This window comes from Lepisosteus platostomus, chromosome 9, assembly GCF_059453375.1.
Source record: "Lepisosteus platostomus isolate fLepPlt1 chromosome 9, fLepPlt1.hap1, whole genome shotgun sequence".
NCBI classification, from domain to species: Eukaryota; Metazoa; Chordata; class Actinopteri; order Semionotiformes; family Lepisosteidae; genus Lepisosteus; species Lepisosteus platostomus.
The window spans coordinates 44,855,941-44,869,202 of record NC_142619.1 but is presented as its reverse complement, the minus strand read 5'-3'; the positions used below and the strand labels follow the sequence as shown (position 1 = coordinate 44,869,202).

At 36.8% G+C, this 13,262-nt stretch overlaps 1 protein-coding gene across 1 annotated transcript in view; it reads left to right on the top strand.

Annotated features, from left to right (window-relative positions):
- The window catches only part of cog5 (component of oligomeric golgi complex 5), a 187,072-nt gene that overhangs the window by 135,767 nt on the left and 38,043 nt on the right, over window positions 1-13,262 (top strand). Inside the window, exons 13-14 of the mRNA XM_088645186.1 lie at window positions 8,559-8,720; window positions 9,762-9,861. Coding sequence (XP_088501312.1) covers window positions 8,559-8,720; window positions 9,762-9,861 — 262 coding nt within the window. The remainder of the gene's footprint in view (window positions 1-8,558; window positions 8,721-9,761; window positions 9,862-13,262) is intronic.

Here is a 13,262-nt window from a genome sequence, read left to right as displayed (position 1 = left end):
CCTCTGCATAGAATGAATGTGTCAAAGCAGCAGGTTTCTTCTGATGTTGGTAACTCATTAAATACCTCATATAAAGCACATAATTATTAACCCTCAATTATTAAGACCAGAGGACAGAGTACTACCCCCTAACATCACCCATGCTGTTGTACCTAGTCTCATAAGAGTGACTTTATTGATGTATTTGTGTATTGATGTAATACTTTCGAGGATTTGCAGCTACTGTACAGTACAAATCCTATCTGCCTAATGTTGAACAGAAGATGAAATCACTTCAATTTCATCCCCAGTGCAGGATGTCTGCAGTGCTTAGATGAGCAGATTAGATGTCATTAAACAACCCAGAAATCTTTGTTCTGTTTACTGGAGACTGCAGCTGAAGCATTTTAAAACTTGTAGTAAAGTACTTAAGGCTTGACATTCTAATTATGAGATTCAGTCAGAGCTGAATCTCATTAAATGGGTGGTTTCTGTCATCTTTTTCAAACATGCGAAAGATGCATAAACAACCAGGCCTTTTTCACACAGCACATTTTCCTTCCATGTCAAAAAGAGAACTTTAATAGAAACAGAATGAATGCCATTAGGCAGGAAGATAACCTTCAAGCCTCAGTATTGAATATAGAATGCCTTACTATTCCCCCTGACTCATTTACCCTCCAGCATGCCAAACATAAACCCATGCCTGTGGGAGCTGCCAGCATGAAGTCCTTCAAAAATGAAAAAATACCTAGCGACAAACATGTTTCTTTGGCAATAAATATGATTTACCTGACAAAAGATTTCTGAAAATCACTGTTTTCTGTCCATCATACGGTAACAATTAAATTTTAGAAAATAAGATTAGAAACGCTGTATTCTTATAACTTAGATGCCTGAATTAATTATTAACTAAATTGAAAGCTCAGGATACCTCTGTTCATGAAGTCTATTCTATACTCTCCTGTAATGGAAGGTGCAATCAGTGGGAATTCTTTATAAATAACAAATGCATTAAGACTGGCAGGCAGCCAGGGGTATGAAAAACACAAGCTTTCAAATCCCTGTCACTCTGCCATGCAAAAGCCATCTAAACCTGAAGTCTAAAGACAGCCTGGCTCAACAAAGGATTTGTCTGCAGGGCACCCACATTCCCAGTAGTATACAGTGGGTTTGCTGTAGCAGCTGTTCACTTGGGACACGCTGTAAATTGATAGGGTTTACATTCTTACACATATGGCTGAGAGAACCAGTTGTTAACCATATTCTGTTATTAGACAACTAAAGATTACTTAAAAAAATAAAACAATCAACAAAAAAGCATAAAAATACCAATCAATTGATTACATTTGAGGTGTTTGGGAAATGTGTATTTTTGACACAGAAGTTCCAATAGAGTTGATAGAAACACCTTTAATTCTAAGACAAAGGATATACAATTCCTCTCTCTTTCCTAGCATTAATCCCGCATCAGCAGGGTCCACTTGTCGGCACACCAGTCTCCATTTGGTGGTTTGAACCAAATCTTTGAGCTGACGTTGCCATTAACTGCGACCGAGAATACTCCAACCGACGCGTCGCTCCGCCTGCCGTCGGAGTGGGAGAGTGGGGGGAGGAGAACAAAGTAATGTAGCCAATTCATAGAGTTGGATTATTAGGAGGCATGGGATATTTGGCCAGGACGCCGGGGTTACACCCCTATTCTTTTCGAGAAACACCCTGGGATTTTTAATGACCACAGAGAGTCAGGACCTCGGTTTTACATCTCATCCGAAGGACGGCGCTTATTTACAGTATAGTGTCCCCGTCACTATACTGGGGCATTAGGACCCACCTGGACCGCAGGGTAAGCGCCCCCTGCTTGCCCAAAGGGTATACAATTCCTGATAGTACAAAATGATGTATTAACCACTCATGGTGACATTAGAAGTCTGTTTCAAAAGGAAGGAGTAGATATGGGTTTTATTACGATCATTTCACCAGCTACTGTATTCTCCTCTTTCAGTCGGAAGGCAGGAGGCAGCTTTTGGAACCAGAATTTATTTAGACCACAGATGTTTGTAGAAATCTGGGACAAGCCAAGCTGAGTGGTTAGGAAGATGTAGCTGCTAATTCTTTAAGACCAGGATCCTGAACGAGGGAAAAGGGAAAGCTCATAGGAAGGCAGCAACCATGACTCCTAGCAAAAAGTTAAAATATAATTTTTGAGCATCCATAATTACTCATCATCATGTGAGCGAAAGAAATTCCAAGAAAAATCATCTTGCATTATTATTGCTGAGTATATGAAAGACGGCATGCTGAATAGTTAATAACAGCAAAAAGAGAGGACTCCTTGTTTGAACGGCCAAGTGTAATAATTTACTGGCCATCACAAGGTTCCACCTCCGAACTCCCCACATCAAAGGAATTAATTAACAGGTGGCCTGTGGAAGTCTGCAAGAAAAGATAGAGCCGCAGCTTCAAAGCCTTTGTAGAGACAAGGATGTGGCTGGATATTCCTGGAATGCTTACTGCACTTCTAAAGATCTGTCAGACTGTTGTGAATTGCTGAGAGTAGCAACATTTAAGCAAAGAAAACAGGTTAAGTTGCAAATAAATAATTTTGAGCATTGCCTACTGCAAATCACACGTCCTGCAGCTTGCATTGCTGGTGTATAGATGGTAGGTGTCATAACTAAAAGGCTTATTTATATACAGTATGTAGACTATAGCACGTTATATGCTTGATACAGAGGGATGTGTTTCACACAGTGTTCACAGAAACTGGCTTGTGAATTAAATGCCTTTGTTTTCAACTTTAATTGTCCCGCGCATACAGCCAGACTAAAGCCACATTTCTGAAATCTGAAGAACGTCAGGTTGTGAAATCGATTCTTCTGTCCTCCAAGTGTCCAATAAAAGGAAGTTAAAAACGGTGTAATCCATATACACTTACATTACATGTTCATTTAGACTGGATAGACAGAAACTGGAGGTGAGAGACTGAGATTGCCTTTCTTTTTCAAAAAATTAGTCTGCTTTCATCTTCCTTTACTAACATGCTGTCTTGGCTAATTGGCATCTGTAAAATTGCTCCTCAGATGCATATCTACAGTAGGTAAGTAACTTGAGATCGACTAGCATCTTGGCCAGGGTGTATCCTGCCTAAGGCTCTAAATCACAAAAACACCATATTGGACATTACTTTATATATCCAATAATTATAGGTGGTTATAAAAGGTGGATGGATGGAATCATTCATTCTGTTTTTTCTGATTAATCCCCAATTTGGAATTGCTAATTGTCACTCAACTCTACTTATTTTCTTTAAAATACATGTACAGTATGCCTTTCTTTGAAGCTCATTATCTAGCAGATAATTGCTTGTCTCTACCATTTTTTTACATTGCTGACCACACTGTGCCCCATGGTAGGGTTAGCACTGAAAGAGCAAGGTAAGCTCACTGTAAGTGCTGATAAAACCGCAGGGCTCACTGCTGTTCAGCTGTCCAGAAAACCCTTACAGCTAAAGCCAAACAAGCCTTGAACGTGTTTAATCTGCACTCCTAACAGCCCCCTTTACTGATTGAGATACACACATTCATATATTCAAACTTTCTACAGTTTTGAAACTCTTTTACTGATAAGTTCTCACTTTCTCACGTTTGTAGTTAGTAGACCATTTGTAAATAGGAAAGAATGCAATGTTTGTTGAGGTCATGTAGGAAAGTCTTATTTTTGTGGTGGTAGCACAAATTCTGAAATCCTCCTCTTCGTAAAGGTATTATTATTTGTCCCACAGATTATTTCAAATAAAAGGTATTTTTTTTAATGGGTCAATATGACAAAGCTTGTCAGAAGTCACATTTTATTTTACTTCCACTTGTGGGACAAGTTGAATAGACTCGTACAGTATGTCACTGTCAACAGCTGCTGTATAATGTAGTTAAACTGGAAGCTCCTTTTCAGCTTGTCATAGACACAGCCTGTGCATGCCTCATAGTCTGTTTGTGTTGGAGCTAATGGAATATATATATAACTTTATAGCAGGTATTGGAAACTGTTATGTTGAGTACTTAGTAAACTGTAAAAAGTAATCAGTAAATTATCAAATGGAGTAAGTGTAATGCAAACCTGTTTGCAAATGGTGAAATGGTGACTCATCTCAACTCGGGAATAAACCTAGCTGTATCCTACAGTATCTAATGTTCATCTTGGATCTAGAGTTGCATATCTATGAATTTTAAAGACAATGCATATATCCTAAGAATTTTGGTATACATGCTGGGCCTCACTATGTGTAATACCAGTGAACAGTATATAAAATATATAAAATATAAAGTTTATAAATTGATTTTGACTCCTACAACAGTGACTTGTAATGACCACTACCATGCCAGTTGATTGCATGAAATGAGTTATTCTCTAGGCATAAAATGTAATTGTTCTGAACATGGTGGAATTTTTGTGTGAAATATTAGTAACAGAAACCCCTGCCATGTGAAATTATGATCTCCAGCAAACAATTTTTCCCCGCATATTCTTATTACGGGAGAACAACAAACAATCAATACATGTCAAGCCGAAAGATGTATGTATCAGTAATTATATTTATGAAATGGCTACAGCAATGGATTCGCTGGTAAATTCTATCAAAAGAGACAGGAAGGAAATCAGTAGACTTAGCATCGATATTCTGAGATTCAAGACGTTTAAATTGTTTTATTAGCAGTGATACATTTGTAAAGCATCTTTTGGCTTTGTTGTCTTAAATTTAAATTGCATGTAAACAGATTTTCTATTCAAATTGTCTCTTGGTCATTTTAGCTCTATATTGTTTGTAAGGTAAATATAGAGGACACAAGTCCCTGCACATACAGTACTTTATTACAACCTTATGTTACAATTTAAACTTACAATAAGTCATTATGTAGTGACACATGCCAGCAAAACCTAAATAACACTTTCCATTAAACCATACATTTTTGAAGATCATTGCATACATAATATTGCAGGCAACTGTGATAATTATTTATGGTATATCTGTTATTGTTTTGGATTTGAAATGGTACTGAAATTGTTATATCAAAAGAAAGCAAGGCTTTGAATATTTATTATTATTATTATTATTATTATTATTATTATTATTATTATTATTATTATTATTATTATTATCATCATTATAGATCTCTACCATTTCATTTTACTTGCACACATCTTTAAGAGTTTTTGTGGTAGAAAGGCAATCATTTCATTAATCAGTGCAATAATTTATAACTGTAATACGTTTCTGAAATATAAAGAAGAGTTTTTTCAAATATTAAGTACTACAGGTTCTATTGAAAAAGTATTGAGAACTCCTCTTAATTCAACTTTTAATTTGATAGAAGATCTCTTTGTATGACTTTATGGGCAGTTTAATTGTGATTTGAGTAGCTAAATACAAACAGGAATTTAAATGCATTTATGTCCTTTTTTACACTTGAAATCTAATGACTGAGTCTAAGCATAGAATGAATGCGAAAAAAATGTTCAAAAGACCCCAGCCATGAGATATGAGAAATCGAATATTTATTTTCTTTTTATTGTTTAGAGTTAAATTAATTTAAAAATTAGTACATTGAGCTTTTAATATTTCCATCCTAGCTAGTCGCTATGCACACTGCATACAGAACTTCCATTAGACACTTTTGCCACATTAAAAAATGTGGACATGTACACAGTGCGTCAAACTGCATCAGATTGCCGCAAAGGCGGCAGGAAAATAAAAAGATGAGAAAAGTGTGTTATAGTAACAGAATGGAAGATTGTGTTTTAAGTTGAATAATATTGTATAACACTCCCTGAACACTGGCGGACCCATTAGATTATAGGCTAAGAAAACTGGAGACTAAAGGAAAGAGGTCTTGATCCTTGATTGAAAGACTTGAGAGCACTGGGGCTTCTATTACATGTTTTGGGAGGTTGTTCCGTAGTTTAAGAGCCCTGTAACTATAGGCTCTGTTGCCAATACTTATTCTGAGATTCTTGGTAATACTAGGTAACTGCTGGCTTTGCACTCAAGTGCTCTGCATGATGTGTATGCTGTGAGCAGTTCACTTAAATAGAACTAGACCTTTTAGTGCTTTGTAGGACAAAAGCAGTGCTTTAAAGTCTTAACTAAAAGAAACTCGTAATCAGTTTAAAATGCTAAAAGATATATATATATATGCACTTGAAATGATGTTTTTGTTTAGTGACGTTCATGTTCAGCAGCATTTTGGACAGTCTGAAGTCTGAATATAATGCAGTTGAGCAGATCATACAATTACCCATTCATATAATTCACTCTGGATGTAACAAATTTATATATGAGTTTAAGAGTTTTGCATTGAATGAAATTGCCCTGTCTTGGAAATATTTCTAGACATGTTTTTTATGTGTAAATTAAACAAGAGGACTTAATCAAACAGTACACCTGATATACATATTGAGGCTGAGACTGTACAGTGGCTGTTTGTGTTTCAACTATTGTGATACTCCAAGGTTTATCTTTCCTATTAGAAAAAACTCCACCATTATGTATGAATTTCACGTTACAAACTAGTCATACTAGTCATCCAGTTTTTAATTTCAGCAAGCCAGGAGGATAGATTGTTTGTGGCTGAGGAGTCATGGGGTTTCGCAGACAAATACAGCTGTGAAAGACAAATAACAGTAAAAGTTTACATTCCGTTTCATGATGAGGTTCCCTAGTGGGAGCATGTAAGGGAAAAACAGAATAGATCTGAACATGAAAATAAAATAGAATCAATTTGCTGTTTCTCCCCCTCCCTTTTTGCATTCTTTATTTTGATAGTTGATGCTTTACCTTGAATTATCTTCTGTAACACAAAATCTTGTTCACCCACCCATTTAATGACATCAATAATAATAATAATAATAATAATAATAATTGCTTACACTTATATAGCGTTTTTCTGGACACTCCACTCAAAGTGCTTTACAGGCAATGTGGACTCCCCTCCACCACCACCAATGTGCAGCATCCACCTGGATGATGCGACAGCAGCCATAGTGCGCCAGAACGCTCACCACACATCAGCTATTAGTGGGGAGGAGGGCAGAGTAATGAAGCTAATTCATAGAGGGGGATCATTAGGAGGCCATGATTGGTAAGGGCCAATGGGAAATTTGGCCAGGACGCTGATGTTACACCCCTACTCTTTTCGAGAAGTGCCCTTGGATTTTTAATGACCACAGAGAGTCAGGACCTCGGTTTTACGTCTCATCCGAAGGACGGCGCTTGTTTACAGTATAGTGTCCCCGTCACTATACTGGGCATTAGGACCCACATGGGCCGCAGGGTGAGCACCCCCTGCTGGCCCCACTAACCTCTTCCAGCAGCAACGTTAGTTTTTCCCAGGAGATCTCCCATCCAGTTGCAGACCAGGCTCACACCTGCTTAGCTTCAGTAGGTTGCCAGTTGTGAGTTGCAGGGTGATATGGCTGCTGACAATAACAACCTATGGCTGTGGCACAACCACATCTCCTGCAGCTGGACGTCCTTCTGCATGCTTGAACGTGCGGCAGAACTCCAACACACAGGATGCTAGAATGTTTTCAGTGGTTTGAGGAAAAACTCCTGGGGTCTGGCAAAGTTGTGACTCTGCCTTAGATATGGACCAGAAGTGATCTAGTCTCTCAGCTAATGCTTTAGCTTAACCACACAAATGCTGAAGGAAGGTGATATGATTGAATGATAGGATATTTTGTTTTTGGCAGGTAAGTACTTTAAAAACAGAAATAATCCATTAATAAAACTGTAATATGCAGTAGACCACCCTCCTTATACTTGTTTGCTCTGGTTAACATTTATTAACGGTTTTAATAACCACTGCACAGTGAACTTTCACTTGAAAATGTTTTTAAAATATAAATACTTTTATATACACGATACTGTACCAAAGTATATCTACATTTGTTTTTGCTATCAGACACTGAAAGAATATAGAAGTTGACTGGAGCTGGAATGCTAGATACAGAACTGGTAGCACATAAGGGTGTGATTGAAGCAAGCGAAAGAGAGAAAACAACAAGATTCCCTTCATTTGGCGAATTATTGCTCTTATAATATAATAACATTCTTTCATATTAAACCTAGGAATACTGCCAGTACATGTTCAAAATGGGAAGGAGCTTTTGGGTGATTTGCTTAAGAAATTCCATGTCCACTACGTATAGTGGCTGTAGTTTCTCCATTTCTTGTAACATGACATCAAGATTACAATATTTAGTTCTCAATATTTCTATATTTCTCTAACTTTGTCTTGCAATCTACTCTTTATGCATACTTTAACTTTTCACTCCTCACATTCCAGTCATCAGTTCTCATTGTCATGTCAGTTATGATTGTACTTTGAAAGAAATGGTAAAAAGCGGTATTAACTGCTGATGTAAAATTGAAAAAATCCTGGCACGTATCCTGTGAGTTACAATTTTCTGTACAACACCTCCAACATGGAGGCCTCTTTATGACTTTTAATGGGGATCTATGCAATGTCACTCCCCTGTTGCCCATCCCTTTCAGTAGTAACAAGATGTTTTTCTGTTTCAAGTCCAGAGAAAGCACTGAAGGACTCCCTCCAGCCTTATGAAGCCGCCTATCTGTCCAAGTCGCTGTCCCGGCTCTTTGATCCCATCAACCTGGTTTTCCCTCCAGGGGGACGCAACCCTCCTTCCACTGATGAGCTGGAGAGCATCATTAAAACCATAGCAAGGTACTGCACTGATGTGTGATAATGGGGCCGCTGTTGTGTCTTGAGGAGCACACCGTGCTCATTACCGTGAACGTAATTACAGTTGTATCTGCTAAGCACTGCTCTGTATATATTTCAAAGAGCTACTGAAATTTACAGTTCCTTTAAATGCGAATCAGAGCGTAGTTTTGACTTAAAGGGTACTTTTTAAGTCCATTTTAGGACATTTTAGTTTATAGAAAACAGTAGTGTGCTTTATTGGCTGTCAGTTGATTCTGCTAGTGGTGGTATACAAGGGGCAATTAGTTTTTGCTCCAGTACAATAGGACCACTGTAAAACTTCATTGATTAGAAAGTGAAAAAATCACAGAAACATTTCTTGTCCTTTCTTGAATTGTGGAATGATTTACTATGTACTCTTATCTTGCTGTACAAGCACAATTGGATCCAAAATTTCTGCTTGTAGGCAAAAGCTTGTGAATTCCCATCAAAATACATGTAAAGGTCTTCAATTCATTCAAAGTGCTTGTAACTGAATACAAACCAGTTTAGGTATTTTTCTGCTATTCGTGATACTGGTGAAATTGATACTGTGCATACATTGTGCTCATAGTCAAAATAAAACATTTTATTGTAGAAAATGTTAAAGTTTGTATTTTTTACAAATAATGTATTCAAAATATTATTGTACACCATAACTAGTCTAATACCCTTATGGTTCCTTTTAAGATAGTTAAGAAAATAAGAGCCCAGAAGAGAGAAAAATGAAAATGTAAGAAAGGGCTGCATGCTTGGAGCTCATATTAGCATATTAATTCAAATGTCTAACAAAAATAAATATGAATATATAACACTCGTTTAGTGAGTATTTGTAAGTAAAATGTTAGTCTAGTGATGGTGGGCACGTACCTACAAATGAAGAAGTGAAATTTACTTCTCTTTCTTTACCACTGTGCTTAGATTGTCTTGTTTCCATGAAGATCTTAATGGTTATATTTCCACTGAGTTTTTTAAAGGATATTTTGTTGGTAAACCCTATTCCTTTTCATTTTTCTTCTTCAGTGAGCTGAATGTGGCTGCGGTTGATCCAAACCTGACTTTAGCCGTGGCAAAAAATGCAGCAAAGACCATTCAGCTGTTCTGTGTAAAATCAGAGCAACTTGTAAGTCCCAAAAAATCTATAATTAACAGTGTCTTTTCTGGTTCTTATCAGCCGAAATGCATTGATTAGTGATTAACATAATTACCAGATTGATATTAATATTTGCCTTCTGGGAACAGAGCCAGACATTTTTGTTGATTGTAGTCCCTGAATATCATGTGTAGCACCCTGGCAGAATAAAATAAGAGTACCCGTGTCTTCAGTGTAACACTGAGTACATATTTTGTTGTAAAATTGTGATATTTCTTGTTTGTGAACTGTTTCATGTGCCTTTCAAACAGAAAGCCATTCTTGTCATTAGAATATACCTGAATATGTAGTAACCAGGCTACTGTCATGTCTGCACGCAGTGTTGTCATATGACAAATGCTGTGGTAACGTGGGGGTCTTGATGGCTCACTGTCTACCCACAGATGTTCTGTAAAATGCACAATAAACAGCAGGTCTGTGGCAAACACATTCATATAGTCTCTGCTTGCTTTACAACATAACAGCCATGCCAGGTAATTTGGACCACCAAGCTTTACCCCCTACATGCAACTTACATTTTATGCTCTAAATATACTATTTGTTCTTCATTATGGAGAAAAGAAAAACAAATCAGTCTTTATTGATTAGATTTTTTCCATCTACTTTCTTGTGTTTAACTGTGTTTGAAGATCTGCAATCCGGACATTTTCCTAATGCAATTAGGAATTTGGAATTTTCCATGAAAGGGTTAAATAGGTCTTGCTAATGCTTAATTGGTTCCATTTAACTTCTCCCCATAGCTTCCAAGCAACTAAAGACACATGAAAAAAACTGCTTGAGGATCAGAATTAGACACTTCTCTTTTTAGGCATTGACTTTCTGCTTGTGATGAAGCAGTGCACATTTTATAATCATCTTAGGTTCCTCCACACCATGATTCGCATTTGATTATGCCGTACGTAGACGCCTCCTAGCAGTCTGTGGCAAAAATGTAAGATTTAAATTTCTTGTGCCGTTAAATTGTATGCTGCCTAATAGCCACCCAAGCAGGTGAGAGTTAAAAAAGCACATTGTTATTCATGGTAGAACACGTTTCAGAAGGAGCCCTGACTGTTGCAGGCCAAATATATTTGTTGACTTTGATGATGTTTGTTCTGGTGAAGTGTTCGGAAAAGAAGAGTGACGCTTAACAAGCTCTGTATTGCACAGCAGCTTGCAGTCAGTCTGAAACAATAAAGGCAATTACATTTATTTTGTGGTTAAAATCAGATAACAGGTGAGGAGCTGCCATGTCACCCAGAACAATCACCTCCAGGGCCACATTACACACACGGTTTACGCTGTCTGCAGCCTGTCTGTTTATCAGGAAGGGCAGCTTTTGAAAACACCCCTGGCTCTGAATTTCAATATATGGGTTATATTTCAATATACAGTATGTTGAAGTTCAATATATGGTATATTTCAAAAGTGGGTGTTGTACATTAGTTTGCTACCTTTCTAAACGCCTGGGTCTGAAAATATAACTACAAACATGATTGATTTCTCTTCCTCAATCCCTCATTTCATGTGCTTTTCTCTCTCTCTTTATTGTTATTATATAGTATTGTAATCACATAATTGCACTAGAATCTTTAAAAGAACCTTTAAAAACATATTAAAAGATAGAGAGTCTGCTTTATCCCGGGTTAGGCCAGTTCAGCCATTCTTTCCTAGTTTAGGAATCACCCTGCAGAAGCAATAATTTGTTTTAATCATTTAACATAAATGTATTATTTTGAATGATTTACATCTTGTAAACTGTAACGTAAACTACAGGTATCTTAATGAAATATAGTAGAAAATGTTGTAACAAAGCAATTTAAGAGATTGCTGTGTGAAGTTGATACTTGCATCTTTTCTAAAACAATACTGGCCCTCGTTCTCTAGTTATTGATTTCAGTAGATTCTTAAAGCACAACATGCCGTCAAATTATTAGCCTAAAACATTGCATCTCACTGGGTGCATTGGGAAGGTTTACCTTTAAGAAGACAGCTTTTTTCTATTAAACTTACTTTGTTTGCTTTAGCAATGGATCAGAACAATGTTAAATATTTTATTAAAATAAAATGGTTTAAGGGAGCCTTCCTTTTATCTGTTGAGAGAACACCAACACTAAAATAAGGACATAAGAATTCTTCCTGCTTTGTCCTGTGAGCCTTGTAAAACCCATTCAGTACTTTCCAAAACATTTTAGACTTAAGGATTCAGACAAAAATTAAAAATAATTATTTTTTCAAATACATTATAATAGAGTCAAAGTGCATGGCATGCTTTATCATGCCAGTTTAAACTTCCTATTAAAGATTAGTTCATTGTAATTTAATATAAATTAGTTGTCCATGTTATGCCTTGTTTTTAAACTGTAGTCTTGGATTGAGTGTTCATTGCAATATATTGCATTGGTCCATTACTTCTCTCAACATTGGGTTAAGAATATTTGGCTATTGTTACCTAAAACCTGTAATGATGTGGTGTTGCACAAACAACAGACTGTCCGCTCTGTTGGTCCTTATTCCTTATGAAGGCATTCTTACCCGTCACAAGCAGACAGCTGGCTAGCTATTGCAGATAACAGCATGTGTGCACAAGAGTGACATGGCAGGGAGAGGTCGAAAGTGAAATAAATAATGCAGACATTAATGTCTCTGATACAGAAAATAATTTTCATGCCTTTCTCCTACCTTTGTAACTTTGTTCATAATAAAGTCTGTGCTAAAAATAATCGTTGTTAACTTGTTAAAAAATTACTTCCTGCAGATGTCATATTTCTTTAAGAGGGGCTGACAGAATAATGCATTCCACATCACTTTACCAGAAACATACATTAAGCACGTTATCCAGCAGACAAAAGCAAAAGTGTTCACTTTCCTGCAGTATCTACGGCATAGAAAATCTGCAGCATAATAAAGTTAGAATTGCATCCCAGTGTTTAAAATTGAAATACAAGATTATCACAGTAAGAACATGTAATACATTTTTATTCGAACAAAATTGCATAAATGGATATTGTGAATAGGCTATGTTTCCGAGCACAAGGATTTTATTGCCTTTTGTATCTTCTTTTGTAATCTTCTGTTGCACAATGTTTCTGCAGCTTTGGATAGGTTAATGTGATCTGGCTTGTGAATTCCTTTCCCCATGTTCGGTGCAATTAGATTGTTGGGTTTCCTGTCCATCTGGTTTTCCTTTGGAATAGTAAATAGGATTTCACTGGACCTGGAGAATTAAAGCAAACCATTCAATCTCTGCCTCACCGTTTTTAATCTGAACTTCAATCCCCTCTTTGAAAGTGCTTCAGTTTAAGACTAATCAGATTCTTAAATAGAGAGTGTTGCCACAGAACTTAGCAGCATTGTCTACATTTGGACATACAGTAGACATAATGTTCACA